Genomic DNA, 21,194 nt, shown 5'->3' on the forward strand with positions numbered 1-21,194 from the left:
TCACCAGTAAGATCTTTCAAAATATGAACTACATCTAATTTGTATAATTCTTTCTTTATCTGTTCTACTTTGGTTTCAGAGAGACTTCAAATTAACAAGAGACTCTTTCTGTTGTCACTTTGAAAGTGTAACAGGATACAATATAACTGTTACAGATGACCAGTTATAATCTTCAAAGCAAACACGTAATCCAGACTGCTAATCCATAACTAGGTTCCTTGCCAATTCAAACAATGACTACCTAAACTAATGCAAACCATGTACAGTGTACTCCTGATGGGTTCATAACTACCCTGACAAGAACATCCTATGGATTGTGATGATAAAGTTTGGTCCTGTGTCAATATCACCGAATGCCTCCTTCAGATAGTCATTAAAGTGAGAAATAACCATATTTCCTTTAACACCGAATAGATAACCAGTAAGACCCAAAGCCACACTATAAGTACATGTACATGTATACTGTTTTGTTATTGCACTCATTATTAATCCATTCCCTCCCGAAGCCTGAGATTCCCATAGACTCTAAACAGGATCAACATGGTTTCCAATATCCAACAGGTTATATACAATGTATGTATGAGGGAAGAGAGGAAGGGAAGGGTTGATTTATATTGCTTTCGCTCTGTTTAAACATAGACCAAAGTACCATATCTTCCACCAGATTCATATGACCTAAGAGATGTCTAATGCATGTATAAGGATTCCTAAAGAAATGTTATTGTCCCATCTTCTTTTGTTTCAGGTTTAATTTCATTTTTTTCCCAAAAAAATCTATGGAAAATGTAAGATATAAACATATGTTTAGGATATTCAAAATTCATATAAATACACTAGTACAAACAGTATTTCCAGAACTGAAAAAAGGGGGATATTGGATTTTTATCAAGAACCAAAAGACTGATGTTTCTGTTTTGTTTTGTTTGGTTTGGTTTGTTTGTTTGGTTTTTTTTTTTTTGGGGGGGGAGGCATTTATAAAATTTCTAAAAACATTTTCAATGACTTTCTTTCCAAAATCTCACACATTTCCAGGTATTCAATGGGACATACGTAGTTGAAGGACTTAATGGTGAAAGAAAAAGCAAGCTACATATTTAGTCAAGGCTGGTACAAATCCTGGCCTTTGATGAGAACAAGCATTGAGAAAATTAATCATCAACTATAATTTCTAAATACACCAAAAGAAAAATCCAGAGAGTGTAATTACAATTCACTGCCCAAAGGTGACAGAAAAGAGATAAATCAATCACAGATACAGGATGGAAGATACAATGTATGATCAAAAGAGCTTAATAAAAATCTCACACTCCAGTCAGAATGAGTGTCATACACAGCACCTTCAATATTAATTTGATCAGGAGTCACATGGTCAAGATTTACTCACTGTTTTGGACACATTCTTTTGCTGGGTTTGCCACAGAAAGAAACAGCACTTAAAGTGTTTGTCAAAATTTTGTATTCAATCTTAACAACAGATATTTTATTTTCAAATCATTAATTTCTGTCATTCAATCATAGTTTACGGTCTTTTTGTCTCTTGTAAAAAATACTGTCATGTGTATAAAAATGAACACAAGATGCATTTCATAAACCATAAAATACATTTTCTGTCCTGAAAATGAGTAACCATTATAAAGAGATGAATCCAGGGGCATTTCTATGGATTAAAAGTTTTCTTTCCAAGTGCCACAGGAGTGGTCAAACAACTAAACTTGGGATAATGTCATTTGGACCTGATCCAGTGAAAGTCATTATTGAATTAAACTCATGTGGGCAAATTTCCAGTTGCAGGCTTTATCAAAACAACATCTCACCTTAACATTTTAAATCAAATATCACTACATAGTAGAACCAGAGGAATTGTACTATTGTTGTCGCTACTTTAGTATGACAGATCAATAAATTTAGAAATGTAAAAATAGATAGTATTCTGGGACAGCTGCTAAGAAGATACTGCACTATCATTAAAAGATGGTTAAAAAAAAACCACAAACACTCAAGCTTTAATCAATGTGTTTTCTGAGTGCTGCTCCTGCTCTTAAAAGAATCTGTCTACAGGAAAATATGGTCATCATGGCGATAAAATGAAGCATGGTGAACTTTCACAGAATTTGACATTGCCGTTTGCTAGTACATGTGCAGTATGCTCTAAAACTTGCTGTTTGCAATGCTGCGATAAGGTACAATGTAAGTTTATAATTTCTGAGCGCAAACTCTTCTTGGACTTCAAAGCAATTGATTTTCTTGTTCGGTTTTTGCCAGCTTTTTTTTTAAAGCATCAAATTGAAATACATACACTGTAGTAACATCTAAACTGTCAATTTGGTGAGCACAAGTAGACGAAACATACAGCAAAGCATTCCCACAATGACGATGACAATAAAAGACACACAAGGTGAACTGAAAGCATGAGCCACACACATGAAAAGCATCTAAATGGAGAAGACACTAAAGAACATGTAACAGACATATAGCAGACAACTCACAACCACAGAAGAATTCTAAGACTAACTTGATATAAACGCATCTGCAGACAGAAGAAAAAAAAACAACAAAAAATGAAGGAATGAATGAAAGCGTAGAAGTACATAGTGTACCCTCAATGGTCATTTTGAAAATCTGACCCGCCGCTAACTGAAACCAAATGTACATTGTACCATGAATTCATTCTATGAGAGACCAGTACATAAGTATATTTTGAAGACAGTAGGTAAATCTAATGCGTCTGCGAAAGTCGGTAACAGATGAAATGAAATGATCAGTTTCCTTGTCATTCCAAAATTATTCCGCATCATCATCATCATCCGTATCTTAGGTTCTAGCCTACGGATGTGCTTTTTATCATATTTCTGGATGTGAAATCCACCAGGCAAATTTCTAATGCAACCCCAGGTACAGCTGTATGATACTACCACTACCACAGATTTGCTATGCTACAGTTACAGAAACCACTGTGCATGTTGTGTACAAAAAAAAAAAAAAAAAACGTATGTGCCATGCATGGACATGTCTACAAGTATTTGCAGTGTGTGCACATTGCATGAAAACTGCTTTTAGAACTGTATTTCGTTCAAAGATGACGTGCCTTTACAGTTTGTATTTTGGTGCCTTAAATATCAATAAGTTACATCTATTGTAAGTATTTGTAACAGTGTCAACAACAAGGACCTGGAAATAGGAAGAACATATTATCATATCACAAGAACATCATTTTTTTTTTTTTTTTTTTTTTTTTTTAGCTCACTACTACATGCACAACTTACAATGTAAGATAATAATAGACAAAATTCAATCTCAAATAAAGCCTTAGAAAGAACAAGTTCTGGCAAGATAATTAAAACAATCTTACTAACTATGATTTGTCAGTGAATAACATTTGAATAAATGACTTAAGATGCAAAAATGGTTATGAAAAACAAAATTATAAAAAGACATAACTGACAATGATTCATATACCAAACAGATAGAAAATGACTCAACAGCTACATCATGGCTACAGTATATGTTCATGCGATAGATACGCCTCACAGCCAATCCCAAGAGCACTGGTTTAAAATCAATGACCAGTGATGCTTGAATTTGATTGGACGATTCAACACTTTACTGGGGAAAGATCTTGCGGTTGGCTGTGAACGTATTCTGAAATGGATCCACACTACAAGGTGCTGGGCGTACGTAAACCCGCTTGCTTTCACTCCCATAGCCACGGATCTAGATCTACGATATAAAGTGAGTTGCAAGAAATCTGAAAAACAAACAGTTTTTGTCTACAAATATGAAATAAGACAGGATGAACATAAATTATGATTAGTCATATGATCTAGAACCCAGGCGTAAAGATGCGGTGAATCAGGCGTAACAATGTCCAAGTGCTAGTAGTTCTCTGTAAAGAGCGTTCTTGTGGTTAGAGTACATGGTTGAGATGCATGGATATAATGGTTGAATAATGGATTTGCTGTTGAAAAGGCACACAAAACTAGGAAAGAGTGGATTATTGAAAGTGTTAAAGTGAGGGTAGCCTGTAGTTGGTGGGGAGGGAGATCTCATTTCCATTCTCTCGCTCTCTTTTTCAAACTGGCAAGTCCCTGTTTTGGGGGGCTGACCTGGCGGGGAGCGTGCCTGTATCGTTAACTTCCGCACACCCTCTTCCAATAAACCATTCGTTAATGACGCAAGCTCTTCCGGAGTCAGCCCCTCCTCCCGTTCTCCACCATCTGGACAAAACAGACAAGTGTCAATCCTGTTGGAGGTGCTCGTTTCCATGGCAAAACAAATGCATCGATCCTATTAAAGCTTTTTGAAATATCAATGAATGAAAAAAATGTCTGGCCATTTGTACATATATGTAATGTGGCACGGACCATTTGTGAATCACGAGAAATGATTTAATTTTTCACGGCAATCAAAATAAATTCTTCTTCTTATGCTGCAAGCCATGTGTGAATTGTGTAATTTTTTTCTGTTTTTTTTTCATGACTTAAAGACATCCACCGCTGAAATATAGGCAAAATGAGAAGCCTTTTTTTAATACATTATTACAATGTCACATGCTGCATAAAATGGTTTGATGTTTTCCTTGGTACCTTTTATTAAATGAGACCCACACCTGACATAAACTACACATAACACCCTCCCAGCACTTTTCATCACACATGAAAGAAAAAAAGAATACAACATGTACATGTATATATAATTTGTCATGCACACACACCATGATGACAAGATATGAATTAAAAAAAAAAAGATCTTGATATTTACACAAAACAGCTGAAATTCAATTTTATGCAAGTACATAATTTAATGATAGGGTATTGCATTTACCCAATTGACAATGGCTTAGCGTTTATCATTCTTAGAAAGAATATTAACCCTTATTGCACATATTTGCCATTCGGCATGCATACTGGAATGCTTTCTTCGCCAGCTGACACAGATGACTGGAAACTAATTGTCAAAAAAAAACAAAAAAACAGCGATTACCTTAATCCCACTTTTCCCTATTTTGCCACCATCTGTCATAACGACTAGGACAGATTGCTACACCTGATGGGCTTCCTATTAAATCTACAACTACTTGTATGTCAAGTTTGGATGGTCTACTGAATGCTAATGAAAAAGCTTGGCAATCTATAAAGCTATGTGCTTTTGGCAACCTAAAATGTTAAATTCCAAGTTCCTATTCCTATTCCACACCTCTGGTCTTACTAACTACAATGCACTCCCATTATAATGAACATGATTATAATGAATTTCTGGTAACAACAAAGTAAAAATTCAGGTCCCAAAATGTGATCTATATACAATCTTAATATACTTTATTGTTTGGCTGTTATGAAACTTCGATACGACAGAAGAACATCGCTGGTCCTGAGGACTTTGATATAACAGGAGTCGCCAGTACCCCTTGCTTAAGACCACAAAGCTTTGAACCTAAACCCAATCCCTTCACCCGACTCCCAGTGCTTCTAATCCTCTCTGCCTTAATCCTAATCCTTATGATACATCCCAATTCCATAAATCTTTTCTGTACTATCAAGATGACGTGGGTACTAAACCAGTGGGATTAGACCATGAGCTCGCCAAGCGACACCTGTGTTGAAGCATCCTCGACAGTTGCTGATCCCTAAAATCTTGCAATATTTATCTCCATCTTCTCAGATTATTTAATGCCTTTTGTTTTCGGTATTCAATAAAGGAGCAAATGCCATTATCAATACCAAATGTAATTATTTGTCCCTCTGTAATTTTTTTTTTTTTAACCAGCTGATGCTAATAAATCTTTTCTATAGGCGTTTTCACATCAGCCCGATGTTGCGAAATAGCGCGCTATTTTCTGACTTGGGAAATTTTACCCGATAGCGAAATAGCGCGCTATTTGATAATGTGAACACAAATTAGCGCGCTAATTGTATCGCTCTGATCGAGAAAATTTCTCGACTCCAACTCGGGAAATTTCTGAAATAGCGGGATAGTAGTGCGCTATTTGATAATGTGAAAACGACTCAAGAAATTAGCGCTATGAATCCCATCATGCCTAGCGTGTGTGACCCGATCGATCGAGGCAAACTGCACACAAATCACAAGGAATTTTTGAGAGGGCACACACATTACTGATACTGTTTGCACATACTCAGCTGTAGAATTAGCTATTTTAAAATTTTTAACTGTTCGGGCTACCCTCTATTCGGGCTGATGTGAATAAGAAATGAAATAGCGCTCTAATTCGCAATCGCGGAAAATATTTCGAGCTTGGATTTTTATCGGGCTGATGTGAAAATGCCTACTGTTTATTTGGAAAAAAAATCATCATAGAAAGAATGTGAACGTGAATGGCTATATCATTAGCATGCAACACAGGTGTAGAAATTTGCGATGGATGCACTGATTATTATACTTGCACCACGGATGCATCAAATCAAATCCATGCTCTCCCACCACTATCCACCGATGCTAAATACTGATGGTACATCTCTCTCACAAATTAATATGATATCATAGTCTACCTTGAGTACACAACCACAGCAATGACAGAGTATGAGAAAGTGCATGAATTGCGAAGGTATAGGTTTTTGTTCATGTATAATGTATACCGGAGTGCAAGTGCAGTTAACACATTTCACTCTCAATCGTGCAAATTTTAATTGTTTTGCAATGATCAAATTACATAAATCATCTTCCCTATCTATTTCTATTTCTCTCTTTCTCTCTTCCCTCTTTGTCTGTCTCTCTGTCTCTCTCTTCTCTCTATGTTCAACATAAGGTATGATGATGACACGGTTATGTAATCTATTCAGTCATTTTAAAAAAATTAATCCTTTTATCATAATTTGGCTACTTCTGTAAAAAATACCATATAATTCCAAATCATTCACATAATAACTGTCTAAAATCAGATTTCTATACAATTTTCTAAGAAAGCAAGTCAGTAAATCATAACTGTATTTGCAACTATGCCATACCAACACACTGTAGCAGAGCTCAGTTGAGTGTAGTACTTAGAGCTTTTGTTCAAGCACAATGACATCAAACCACATATAAACTGTACATGCGTTTCTGTTAACATCACGCTTACTGCTTACAAAGGAATCTAATGACAGAAAAGGCTGAAATTTACACTACAGACACACTACATAAAATTTGACAAATTTGGGTGTTTTTCCCCCAATTTTGGTTGATTCAAACATGCAAATATTGACCCTCACAATCCCTGTACACAGACACTCACACATACATGTACAAACACAAAACAGTCACTTTTACTAAAAACTACTGTACAGCAATGTAGAAAGAACTAGCAGAGGTAATGGTAAATGACAAGGCAGAAGCAGCACGAATTAAAGAATAAAAATAAAGGAAGAAAGTTAGTACAATCCACAGTGAACAGACAGCAAAGTGACGATACAAGTGTGTGATTTTTTTTTTTATTTATTTTTACTGAGGTGATGATATATACTTCATACTCCATGACTGGTTGATCGCACAGTGTGGAAGGGGTCAAGGAAGCTATAGATGGTAGTGGCTATCAAAAATGCAGCATAAGACCGACCCTTGAAGGGGGGAGGTGGGTGGGAGGAGCATTTACCTTTCTCTGTTGGCGCCCCCTCTTGGGGTGGCTGGGGTTGTTGTTGTTGTGGTGGTTGTTGTGGTTGTTGTTGTGGGGGTGTTGTGACACCATTGGTAGCTAGTGTGGGGGGAAAGATATAGAAGATTGCACGTTGTGGGTAGGGGGAGCATCCAAGGAGTGCCTTGCTCGAGGGGTGCACCAAACTTTTTGCAACAGGTGCTGTGACCCAGTGCAGAGGTGCAAACACAACCTGTCTGTGCCACACTCAGGCTCCATATCCATAACTCTTTGATAAAAAGTATTCAAGCAATACACGTATTTGACTCTTTTCTCATCGTAGCTCTCCTTGGGCCAGGTATGATTTCAAAAGCGGACCACTTTATACACCTAAAGAAGAATTTTACCTCTTATAGATATCACAAACAGTACAACAAAGTCTTCACAGCAACCAAATTCTCCCCTCTACTCCGTAGTCCTACAGTTTTTAGCTCATGGGACCTGTTTCTAGGAACAGAATTGTTAAGATTTACAAAATCTGAGAATCATAACCACTGATCAATTCATTTCTTCCAAGTCAATCAATAAAAATGAAATTCAATCCAGATAAGGCAAGGATTTCATAGCATTTCTTTGGAAAACTGGTGATTCACCCACATCTTATTGGTTTAATCACCCGATGAAAAGTATTCCCTTTCCATCTTATTTTTTTTTCCAGTGAAAATATCCAGACATTAAAAAACATTGGGTGGAAAGTTAGAAGATTTTGGACTATGGACTTAATGCTTTAGGTGATCAGGGTTTTTGTTAGCTCTCTTAAAGCAAGGTCAAAAAGATATTACACTATCATGTGATCTGTTACCATGACAACCAGACTAAAACAAATACAGGTATCTAGTAGTTCTGTTACAGATACATGCATGAAGTCAACCTGCAGCTGGTGAACAAGTAAGAGTGTGTTTGCACTTTGCACTCTTTCCTATTTTACAGTTCAGCGGAGGGGGACTGAAATGGGTCTTCCATTTGAGCTTGAACAGAATAGTTGTTTTAAAATTTTTGTAAATGATTTGAAGCAAGAGGCAAAAGATGTATCTACCCTGTAAATTCTATCAGAAGATTTTCATTGAACTTTGATCTCAGAATTTACATGCTTTGAAACTTTTTCGTTATTCTCAGGAACAATCTTGGAAAAAAATACAACAACCATGTCGAGAATTGACGAGGAATATGAAAAGTTGATTACACATTTCAAATTTACAGATACAATGTATGTAAGAAACCTGTAAAGTGTACACCCTGTGGAAACTGGTTAAAACCCAGAACAAAGACATTGAATAATACATGATGTTACTGTGTCATGGTGCTGTCCATGTATCCATAAACAAACTGGTTTCTGCGTGATATAAAAGTTATCATTCATATAATTATCATACATACATGTAAATGCACGAGGAAGGAATCAATAGCTCATAGCCACCACAAGCAGTTTTGATATTAGAGAGATAATCATTTGCATCTTCACAAATCACATCTCCACAATGTCTTCCTATATATTGTTCTTCCTATTTATCACACATGTCCATCTCAGTATTAAATTAATTGCATGAAGAGACGAAAATCCCATAATTAGGAAAGCACAGGCTGTATTTGAGAAGTGTCAAATATAATCACGCTATGGTCTAGTTAGCTATTGGTTTTAAATCCCTCACACTGTCGTACTTAATTACGAATTGATCCGCGCAAATCCAAATTTCTATTTGTAGGCGCGTGGATGACACGATTCTCATATCATCACTATGAAATTGAGGAAGTCATAATTAGGCAGGTATATCTCCTTAAGTATCATCTGTATACTGTCATTAAACATCTAAAGGAAGACGCCTCTTAGTGTCTGCTATTATCAATCAATTCACGCGGTTTTATCAATCACTTCACACGGCTTTATCAATCACTTCACGCGGCTTCATCAATGTCAACGAAATAAAAATCACGCAGTAAGACATAGCAATGCTTTTGTATTCTGACATTAAAGTTGCATCCTCGTATTTGCAGTAGCAAATTCTTCAGCTGAGTTGGTTCATATTGTGGGGAAACGTAAAACTGATCTGCACTTGTGTCGTTAATGTTCGATTCTACATGTGACGGGGGATGGATGGATGGCGGAACATTCACAAACATGCGTCACGAGATGTTTCTGTGATGGCGATTACAACATTTCCTTCCGGAGTTGGTCTGGGATCGGAGCGGGTAGAGGATGTGGTTAGTGTACTCTGGAAGGTTGTTATTAGTCCTACAACACAACGGGCCACAAACACACTCGCTACTCTTTGCTACGCTGGGTGTTTCAGAGGAGTAGAAGTATGCTTGGTATTTCCTCTACAAGCTGTGTAGATATCTTCCTCTCTCTCTCCTTTTGGATAGGATTTAAGCTCTGATTTCTTCATATTATTATTTCTCTTCATTTCCTAGTGGCTTTCACAAACACATCATGCTGGTTAGAATACTGCCAAAAGAGTGTGTGTGATATCATTCAATGCAGAAGAATAATGGGTTACATATAAAGGATGCATAATTGATCCATTTTGGTATCAAGAATCGTGAATATTATCTGCAAGCATATCTCTACAAAAGATGAGCGAGATGATAACAAATAATTGACGTAGAGGTTGCTAGAGTAGTGTGCGTGGAAGTATACAACTGGGATGTGTTGCTACTTTTGTTACAGGTATGGGGGTGGGGAATCGGGAGCTGTTTGTGGAGTGAAAATAATTTGATTGCTGCTTTACCTGGAGTTTCCCCAGCATCGGCAGCCTCGCCTTCCACGGCGGGAATGCAGCGGTAGGGCTCCAGCTTCTTGATGGTGCAGATGCCGACGATGGGCTTGCGGCCAAAGGCCCGGTGGTCGCGTACCTTGATGTTGATGGGCGGGGTGTAGAGCTCCTCCTTGGGTAGATCCTGGTGGTGGGGTTTCAGCAGGAGAAAAGTTTATGAAAGAGAGGGGGAAGTAGTGAGATACACACAGCAAGGATGACAAGAGATGTAAATAAATGAACAGATAGATGGATAGATAGATAGAGAGAGAGATAGGCAGATAGATAGATAGATAGATACACAGATACATGGATAAATATACAGATATAGAGATAGATAGATAGATAAATAGATAGATAGATATATAGATACACAGATACATGGATAAATATATAGAAATAGAAAGAAGGACGGATTGATGGATAAATTTGTGGGTGGACAGAATGGTATAAACATGTAGGCAGAGAGATATAAAGACAGATTGACAGGCAAATTGAGACAGGTAAAGATAAAAGTTAGATTGATATGTCCATAGATGGGTCAATAAACAGATGTAAAAAAAATAAAAAAAATAAAATAAACAGATAAAAAATGTATACACAAGACAGATAGATAGATAGACAGACAGAAAGATAGATAGACAGATAGATAGATGATATACATAGATAGATACATATGTAGATAGATGATATAGATAGATAGATAGATAGATAGATAGATAGATAGATAGACAAGGAAAAGTAGAAATTACGCGGTGCGTAACATATGTCCCCGCCGGAAGTAGCATTTTGTAACAAAATGTGCAATATAGGTAAAAAATCAAGGTCAAAGGTCAAAGAAGTCAAAGGTCAAAATTCTGTGTAGAAGTTTTGAAGCCCTCACCTAGTGCCATCACATAAAGCAAATGGAATCGAAATTGGGTTAGAAATGGCGAAGGAGTAGCATTTTGTAGCCAATGTACAATATAGGTCAAAAATCAAGGTCAAAGGTCAAAGAAGACAAAGGTCAAAATTCTGTGTAGAAGTTTTGAAGCCCTCACCTAGTGCTATCACATAAAGCAAACGGAATCGAAATCGGGTTAGAAATGGCGAAGGAGTAGCATTCTGTAGCAAAATGCACAATATAGGTCAAAAATCAAGGTCAAAGGTCAAAGAAGTCAAAGGTCAAAATTTTGTGTAGAAGTTTTGAAGCCCTCAACTACTGCCATCATATAAAGCAAACGGAATTGAAATCGGATTAAAAATGGCGGAGTAGCATTTCGTAGCAAAATGTACAATATAGGTCAAAAATCAAGGTCAAAGGTCAAAGAAGTCAAAGGTCAAAATTCTGCGTAGAAGTTTTGAAGCACTCACCTAGTGCCATCACATAAAGCAAACGGAATCGAAATCGGGTTAGAAATGGCGAAGGAGTAGCATTTTGTAGCAAAATGTACAATATAGGTCAAAAAATCAAGGTCAAAGGTCAAAGAAGTCAAAGGTCAAAATTCTGTGTAGAAGTTTTGAAGCCCTCACCTAGTGCCATCACATAAAGCAAACGGAATCGAAATCGGGTTAGAAATGGCGAAGGAGTAGCATTTTGTAGCAAAATGTACAATATAGGTCAAAGGTCAAGGTCAAAGGTCACGACTGAAATTCTGTGTAGAAGTTTCAAAGCTCCCATGTAGTGCTATCATATAAAGCAAACAGAATCAAAATTGGCTCATAAATGACAGAGAAGTAGCAAATTGAAGATTTTGATCACACACGGACGCACACACGGACACACGGACGGACGGACGGACACACGGACGGACGGACGGACGGACGGACGGACGGACACACGGACACACACACGTACGGAGCCCGTTTCATAGTCCCCTGCTCGAACTCGTTCGGCGGGGACAATAAATAGGTGGGTAGATAGATACACAGACAGAAAATCAATCAGAGTAGGAGTGAGAAGGTGACAAGAAAGGATAACATTTTTATCTGTGCTAAAACTACAAGAGATTGTAATTTTGAATGTCCTTTCATTACATGATATGAAAATACAAACATTAATATTTCTCTATATATACCTGGTACTGTTTAGATAACAGTATTAAAACAGTCCTCACTAACTGACTAGATTCACATATTTAGTTTGCAAACAGAAAAAAAAAAAAAATGAATTAAGTTATGCCATCTGATAGGGAAGCACAGAATACGAGTCGATGTTCTTGTCATAGACAACAAATGAGAACAGTGAAAATTAATTCCAAATGGCCAGTAGAGGGCAGCAGCACAACTAACTATAGCTGGACATGTTTTTACAGAACACAATCAAACACAGCCTAGCTGGTGGCATTGCAGCAAGGCAGCGAGCCGACCAGTCACTCCAATGGTCACTCCACTCACCACGTCCAGGAAGAGCACCGGCTGGTCAAAGTTGGGGTTCTTCTTCGTGTTCTTGATGACCTTCGACTGGATGATCTTCCCGCCGATCTCAAACTCCAGACTCGGTGAGGTGACCGAGGCCAGCTGGTACTTCTTCATGTTCCGCACACCCCAGCAAAGCACCTGGAGTACATAATCAGTGGCAAATCATAAACAACCAGCCACAATATGTTGACAAACAATCAGTCTCCATGACGACACCGGCTATAATGGAGTTGAATGTACAACTAACAGATACCCATGGTATTTATTTCAAATTGCCGGTAATGACACGACAGATGGCACTTTATGTTCCACACGGCTCAGCAGACCATCTCAAATGTCACATTACATCACAGTCACAAGTCTGGATGATGCAAACTGCCATCTACAATTGTAACACGTGGCATTTTTCAGAAATGATGGAGCTTGCACTTTGATAGCAATTTTTTTTTTCTGTGATTTTCAGCAAAATTTTTCAATCTATATCCTTGATATAACTTAGAGAACACAGTTTAAATATATCAATAATCTCAGAGGAAGACTGCAAACATGATAAATAAATAATACACCATGCACTGAATGCCAGTGGCGATTTGTGCAAATTTCACGCAGTGAAAAAGGCTGTCAGCTCCAATTCGTGAAAGTTTCATGCCATGAATGTTTCCAGTTTGTTTGGTTTTTTTTTTATAGTAAATTGAAAAACGTGTCCCACCTCCACTCCAGTGCGCTGCAGCACAGGCCTGATGCCGTTGGGAACGATGTACAGTTCTCCCCTCTTTGGAGGCATGAAGGGCAGGTCAGACGTCTCAGACTGCAAGTAAAGGTTTGGCAGGACATCAACAAATCTGTTTGTCATATTACTTTTCTCAAAATGAAATATACAAATAATATTTGATTTGTTTTTTCTTCAAATATCTCATACTTATATATCAACATCAACATCTATATCACACAAAAGCTATGCAGCACACATGTGACCTACAATTTTGTACATTTGGCATGTTACTAATCCTTTTCTGACAAAGTCACGACAATAGAGCCAAGGAATAAAGATGACTTGCATAAACAAAAAATAATTATCTTTGCCAAGAACAGAATATAAATCAGTGTTTAACATAGGAGAGAGACAGGCAAAAATGTTCTCTATTTTGTAAGAAAAAAAAAATAACAAAAATGGTAATAATGACAACATCAATGATAACAACTGCATGTGTATATCAATTACTATAATAGTGAGGTTAATAGAAAGGATAAATGTAATAATAATGAAACAATGAATGAATATACATTGTAGATTCACACTGTCAACATGTATAGAAATGCCCTATTGAGGGCAGCCTCCACTGTACCATTAGGAAGAGCTCAAAGGAAGCTAGGAGCTCGCCGGCTAACCCTTCACCCTTGTAGAACTGGTGCCAGGCAAGGCGGGACACACGCTGGTCCGAGGAGTCCAGCTTGACCATTGGCTTGACCACGGTACGGCCCAAGAACTCGTTGCTGCCCTGTGAGAACAATGTCATAAGATTGGAAAGTTATAGAGAGTAGAGAGCTTGAATACAACCCTCCCTCCTGATAGCATCCAGGGCCCTGTTGCATTCAAGTTGAGATCAAACGTAAGTAAAAAAATCAAACATTCAGTCTCTGAATACTCAATTCTGATTGGCTGATACCAGACTTATGTTTGATTGCATCTTTTTATGCAACAGGGGCCAGATCACATTATCAGGCTCAGATCACAGACACTCATGGCATTAATAACTCTCATTTGTGTCCTGATTTTGATTAATTTTTCATACACAATAAAACATTTTTTTTTTCATATCCAGCTCTAGCTGGTACATTGTATCTTTAATACAATATTTTTTCCAGGTGAAAGTGAATTTCATCACAAAACTTGCAAAGATAATAGTTGCATGCATAGACACAGACACGCACACACACACACACACACACACACACACACACACACACAAATCAATGTTTATCAAATTCTGAATCCACACTAAAGACTTCCTTAAAAAGTCTTTCTTTCTACAATGTATTCATACCTCAATTGGTATTTAAATTGAAACCTTATTTTATGTATGCAGAATTTAGATGAGACTTTTTACTCAGTGATATTGGCACTTATTGACACTTCTCAGCTTTCTCTCATGACAAGCTCCTTGCTCTTGACTGCTCTTGACGAAGAGACTGTGCCAGAGTATAGACAGAATAAAAACAAAATACTTGAATAAGCTACATATCAACCCACTGATTATGAGCTGATTTTGCTACAACATGCAGTTTTCATAAACACCAACCCAAGTACAATTTTTTTGTATACTTGGGACTTGTCTTCAACGGGTTAAAGTCGGCATCTACACTGGACAAGAAGTTACAATGTATATCCTAAAGTTCTGATCATTCAGTATTCCTTCCACTATTAAAATGCCATGGCTCTCTGCTGGTCTAAGACTGTATTAAGGCACAGAGAGTATTCACTATACCTGTCAGATCAAATACTAGTGATCTCTGTCACTCTGGCTTGATACTGTATATCTGCTGTCTTGCAAAAGTATGAGATATTTTTGTAACACCTGGTAGGACAATGATCTGGCTTACAATATTTAAGTGCTAGACCACTCTCATGCACACGCACACACAAAAAAAAGGAAAAAAAGACAAGACAAATTCAACAGTCATAAACACACCTACACACAATCCACCACTAAAAAAAAAATAAATAAATAAAAAAAAATGTTGAAAATGCTCCTAACATGCAAATTGATAAAGGCTTTGACATTTTCAGTCAATTGTTCAAACATATTTTGAGGACGATTTTTATGACCTTTAAGCTCAGATATCAAATACAGTACTGTATGACTTTGGGAGATAATCAAATATCTCCTTTTGTATGAGATATACCGCCAAATACTGCATAAGCCATATATTTCACGAATTTTGCGAGTCTGGTGTTATTCCCGAATTAAAAAACACTAAAAAATATTACCTCTGATCCTGACATTAACGTGACGTGCACACATACATTCTCCATTCATTACTATGTGTAAGATCACAAATTTAACCACCTGCAAAGTTTTTGGGGAAGTCTCGATTTGCAAAAAAAAAAAAATTAGACTCACTATTCAAAATATATGGCATGTACAGTATACAATGAAGACCAAAAGATGAAGTAACATGCACATCATGCACAATTTGGCAGGGAGTGGGGAGGAAGGGGGAATAGATATCTGGTTTCTAGCTTTCATAGTTGTTATATTGCTCTACACTGTATGTTTGGATAATAAACTCTACTCCCTTTGGCATTTCAGAGTATCAGGGAAGAGATGGCATGCACTTCTCTTCAGAAGATGTCAAGAGTTTCATACGTAAAACTGTAAAATAATGTCTGTCATTCTACTATGCCAAAAAAAAAAAAAAATGATATGTGCTTCTTTTTAAGAAGACAGTAAAATAAAAACATTCTTTTTCGCTTTTATGTTGAATCTTAATTTGCAAAGACATGTAGTATAGGGCTGCCAACCTTTGCAAATCAAGTAAAATATTCATGCACAGAAAAAAAATAAATAAAAAAAAATAAAATAGATGAATATATAAACTTACAAAAGAATACACCTTTTGGTACAAAAATTGAAAATTGTGAATCCTAATTCTAAATCAACTATGGCAAGAAAAATTGTTTTATTAAAAACATCTATTAAAAATGGAAAAAACATACTAAAAATGGTAAAATTAACTACTAGTAGTTGGTCACTCCACAAGCTGTGCACCTCACGCACTGCAGGCTCATTGCTTATTTCTTCTCATGCATCTTTGATTTCATATTCAAAGCCTGCTCTTCTATTGATGAGACACTGGTAACCACATATACCAAGTCTGGAAAGACTACAAACTGCCAAATTATTCCCAAAAAAATTTCTTCTCTTACAAATTTCATCAGACCTACATGTATGTTATGTTCTAGACTCTTAGTTTTAAAGCTGCACAGGATATTTGCCACATGCAATGTTCTACAGCTGCCTCACTGCGAGAAACAATCTAAAACTGACTGAAAAGGAGACTGCACAGCACCATTTTCCTTTGTTTTTCCAAGGGATATCTTTTCTACATTTACATTTGTACATTTGGTGGATGCATTAAAAGACAAGGCAGAGAGATGGTGAAATAGAGCATTTCAACTGTTGTGCAGTTTACTAGGATTCCTAGGGTGGTATTCTGAAATCCTTCATAGGAAGAAATTTCTTCCTAAGTCAGGATTTAGTACCGATGTGTTGGCTCAGTGAGCAGAGCGGCTGCCCTCATAATCGGGAGGTCGTGGGTTCAAACCCCGGCCGCGTCATACCAAAAGACGTGAAAAGATGGGAGTTGCTGCTACCTTGTTTGCCGTTCAACAGTTGAAAAGGTTAGAGCAACGTCGATCTGGCGCTGCTCAGTGGCTGCCGGGCCCACGATCAATTGGGCAAAATGAATTTCCATTCTTGGACAATAAAATTTGGAGTTTATATCCAAAACAATTATTATTTTTTCCTAAGTGGTATGCTGAAAATCTTCCTTTAGTTTCTTCCTAAGTCTGTTCCTAAGTTTTTTCCTAAACTTATGAAGAAACTTAGGAAGGGGGCGGGAGTATGCAAATTCCTGACTTAGGAAGAAGTTGGTATTCTAGAATGCACTTATAGGAAAGAAATTTAGGAAGATATTTAGGAAAGCTCCACCCCTGTCCTAAGTACGTTGTTAAGAATAGCAAGCTGCAGACATCGTGATAGGTGCGCTTGTCATTCACTGCGCGCTTAGGAAGAAACTTAGGAAGATTTTCAGAATACCACCCCAAGTCTTCTCATGCAATCATTATTACCCTTTTCATGGCTAAAAATGAAATTCCAGCTAAACATTGGTGAACTGTTGTCCTTCACCCACTGTTCATTCAAACAATAAGTTGTAAGTTGTTGATTTTATACTTCTGGCCTTCTTATTGATTATAACATTACCAATAGACATTCAAAGACAAAGTAATATGCCTTTTTTTTTTAAACTAAAGAAGAATGACCTATGACCTTTGACCTACCACCACAATCACTTTCATGCAAATAGTCGCAAATCTATTTCTACCCTGACCACAAACACACAGGCAGTGACCTTTCACCAAAACGGATGGGGCAAACTGACCACCACATGCCGAGCTGGATGGATGGACAGCCAAAAAACAGAACTAGACATAAAAAATTTGTCAAATTAGGTGGTCTGCTCAAATCACGATTGGGGGCTTTTGGCCATGCAATTTTTGAGATGGAAATCTGGGCAGAGGCATAAATATGATGAATTTGTGCGTGTACACTAGGCACACGGCAACCGCTTACAGCCGTATATGCCTAGCTCAGATTTCAAAATTTTAAAGGAAAATTAAAAAGAAAAACAAGGGATTCAGACAGCCAGGATGCAGAAATCAAGATTAAGAGGAAAAACACAAACAAACAAAAACAGAGAGGAATTAATATTAGAACGTATATTGTATATGAGGAAGCAACATTGAAAAGGAGGGTGCTATTCAGCCTCATGCACTTACTGTATCTGACAAACAGATTGTTAGAGATTTCATTGAGCAAACCAAATACATGTAGAAGCAAGTCATCTAATTTTAAAATTTCAAATATTTGCCTACAACAATGATACCAGCTAAAACCACTCATGTAAAATGGAAGAGACGAGACAATCCCCTATTGACCTGTACATAAATCCTCATTAAATTACTTTTTTTGGCATTAAATCAATGACCGTAAAGTTGTATCCTTTGTAGTCTGGTAGCCTAGCAACAAAGGACAGATAGGCAGACAATCCGATATCATAATGCATCTCACATGATCTGGCATCCTTCAGGGCTGAGGCATAAAATTTCATATTATTTGAATGAAAGTGAATAAATAGTACTCTAAAACATTGAAATCTATTATCTGTGACTTCAAAAATATTGATCTACTGTAAAAGTGGATATTTTCGCGCGACTGATTTTTTGCGCTCGGCCGTGTAAGAAGAGTTTCGCATGTTTTTAATTCTGCAAGATCAAGACATCAACTACGGGAACATATAGCAAGCAAAAATACTCATGCGCTTTTATCTTTGCACTAGTTTCTGGTAGCGCAAAATGTGCGAAAATTTCAACACCGTGAAAATTTCCACTTTTGCAGTATTTATTCTCATATGAGTGCAAGATATGACCAAAACTTTTAAATATTTCAAATCAAGAGTAGCTTCCCCAAAACTCTGCAATTCCAAACTTTTCTTCCAACTTACAAAGCTGTCGAAGTCGAAGACCTCAACGACGATCTGCGGCGGGTTGGCAGCGAGCTGGTTGGGGTCGCCAAAGATCTCGAGCTCGTCGAAGATGAGGGTCTGGTCCCAGGTCGGACTGAGCGTCGTCTTGATGACCTCGGTCTTCTGACTTCGAGACATGAAGCTGATGTAGGCATAGGGGTCTGACCAAACAAACACCAAACAAAAAAGTTTCTAAACAAAAAAGTTTCTAAGCTGATCTAGGCGTAGGGGTCTGACCAAACAAACACCAAACAAATAAGATTCTAAACAAAAAAGTTTCTAAGCTGATGTAGGTGTAGGGGTCTGACCAAACAAACACCAAACAAAAAAGTTTCTGCATGATGGTTCTCCCTAAACAGTGATTTTTTTTTTCCCATACAAAGCAATGCAATAAACAAAGGATGCAAGACAGTTGTACTACGTGACCACTGATTAGTATCACTAGTATCATTATCACTGTCGCAGAAGTCGCTTACCTGAGAAGCTGTCCGAATCCGACGCGATCAGATCCCTGGCCTGGTAGATGTACGCACGCAGCTGGTACTTGTACGAGGCTGAGGTGGGAGAACAAACGTAAATCAAATGCCATAAATGCCATAATCAGTAGGCCTATACATTACCTTGCTATGAGTGCCAGAAAATTATCACAAAGCAAACAAGGATACAAACAATACAATGCTAGGAAAGAGAATGTATAAGACTGACAACTGCGAATTTTACGATAAAGCTGTTACTGGAAGGATACTCCAAATGAGAATATCTTGGAGCCTTCATACTCACTACATGCTTTTGCACTCCTGTGAAATTTCTATCTTATTCCAAACAATTTATTACAACAACAACAACAACAACAAATGGCCAAATTTCAATTTTCTAGCTTTCCCATCACAAATGCATTTCAAGTCAACATTATCTCTATAAACAATGCATGTGGGTGTTTGATTTACATTCATCCACATGAACTGAAAAGGGAAAAAGCACTGGAACGCAGAAGTTTTAGAAATCCAGCCATACTTGGATAGGTGACAAAGATCCTTGGCGCTGACTTCCTCGAACCCTTCCCATCGTCATCTTTGTCCTTGTCCTTGGCGTCGTCATCCTATCAGGGAGAAAGCATCAACAACAACAAAAAAACAAGTCATTAACCTGTTCCACTCTCGGACGCAGGAAATCCACAGATATTGTGCAGAAGCCATCAGCTTTCCACAGGTAAAGGATTACAAGTGTACATTGTAACTCCTATAATGAAACAATGATAAAGCTGCTTCAAAACAACAGCAAAAACAAATTTATCCATTTCAAACCCACAAAACCCTCAGACATTGTGCACAAACCATCAACAAGTTTAGATACCGTTAATGCAAGAGATAATAACTACAAATTCTTTTTCCTTTTAATAGCATAATGTACAGTGGTACAGGAATGTACAGTGTAGGTTCCAAATGTCAGTGATCACACATCAATATGTAGCTGAAAAGGCATATTTTTTTTTGATGGAAAAACAGTAATTTTACCTTTCTTGCAAAAGACATATGCATATGTAGTAAAAAAAAAAAAAAAATGGAAAAAAATTGGAAAAAAAAATATTTGCTATGAAACATGTAGTATTTTTGCCCCCAAACATTGTAAAATACTTCATAAAGTAAGCACACCTGTATATGCCAAAAGTCATGCTGTATCAAAGATTCATTTTCATAAATCCAAATGCACTTCTTGTTCTATCTAAGAATATGATCACTCCATTTGGCTTTAAATTCAAGTGTATCTTTTTCCCCAAAAATGCTCCATTGTCACACTGTTGCTCATTTCACGAAGTGGCAGATTGGTGTGTACAACTGTAGGTCAAGAAGAACCGCGTTTTGAGAAAAACCTGCTCAAAGTTTTACAATTCTTTAAACCATCAATTCGAGGGATGTTCTGGATTTAAACATGACAAATTGTACATGAAAAGAAAGAGGAAAACTATGACATTTCTACCACACACAAATGTAAAATAGTGAAAGTCAAAGTGGTAATGGAAATAATTGTGTCATTATATGTTGTTTGAAAAGTTTGCATACAAACTAGTGATGTAATTGAGGGAGAGAGGTTTACACGTATAGTAACACAATGTGTAT

At 37.2% G+C, this 21,194-nt stretch overlaps 1 protein-coding gene across 1 annotated transcript in view; it reads right to left on the minus strand.

The window, feature by feature from the left end:
• LOC140241652 (myoferlin-like) overlaps positions 1-21,194 on the minus strand; it is a 188,884-nt gene that overhangs the window by 77,086 nt on the left and 90,604 nt on the right. Inside the window, exons 29-37 of the mRNA XM_072321395.1 lie at positions 20,092-20,176; positions 19,554-19,631; positions 19,057-19,238; positions 14,118-14,270; positions 13,481-13,579; positions 12,748-12,909; positions 10,348-10,516; positions 7,583-7,681; positions 4,104-4,214 (exon numbers count right to left, since the gene is read on the minus strand). Coding sequence (XP_072177496.1) covers positions 4,104-4,214; positions 7,583-7,681; positions 10,348-10,516; positions 12,748-12,909; positions 13,481-13,579; positions 14,118-14,270; positions 19,057-19,238; positions 19,554-19,631; positions 20,092-20,176 — 1,138 coding nt within the window. The remainder of the gene's footprint in view (positions 1-4,103; positions 4,215-7,582; positions 7,682-10,347; positions 10,517-12,747; positions 12,910-13,480; positions 13,580-14,117; positions 14,271-19,056; positions 19,239-19,553; positions 19,632-20,091; positions 20,177-21,194) is intronic.

The sequence above is a fragment of the Diadema setosum genome, chromosome 18, assembly GCF_964275005.1.
Source record: "Diadema setosum chromosome 18, eeDiaSeto1, whole genome shotgun sequence".
Lineage (NCBI taxonomy): Eukaryota > Metazoa > Echinodermata > Echinoidea > Diadematoida > Diadematidae > Diadema > Diadema setosum.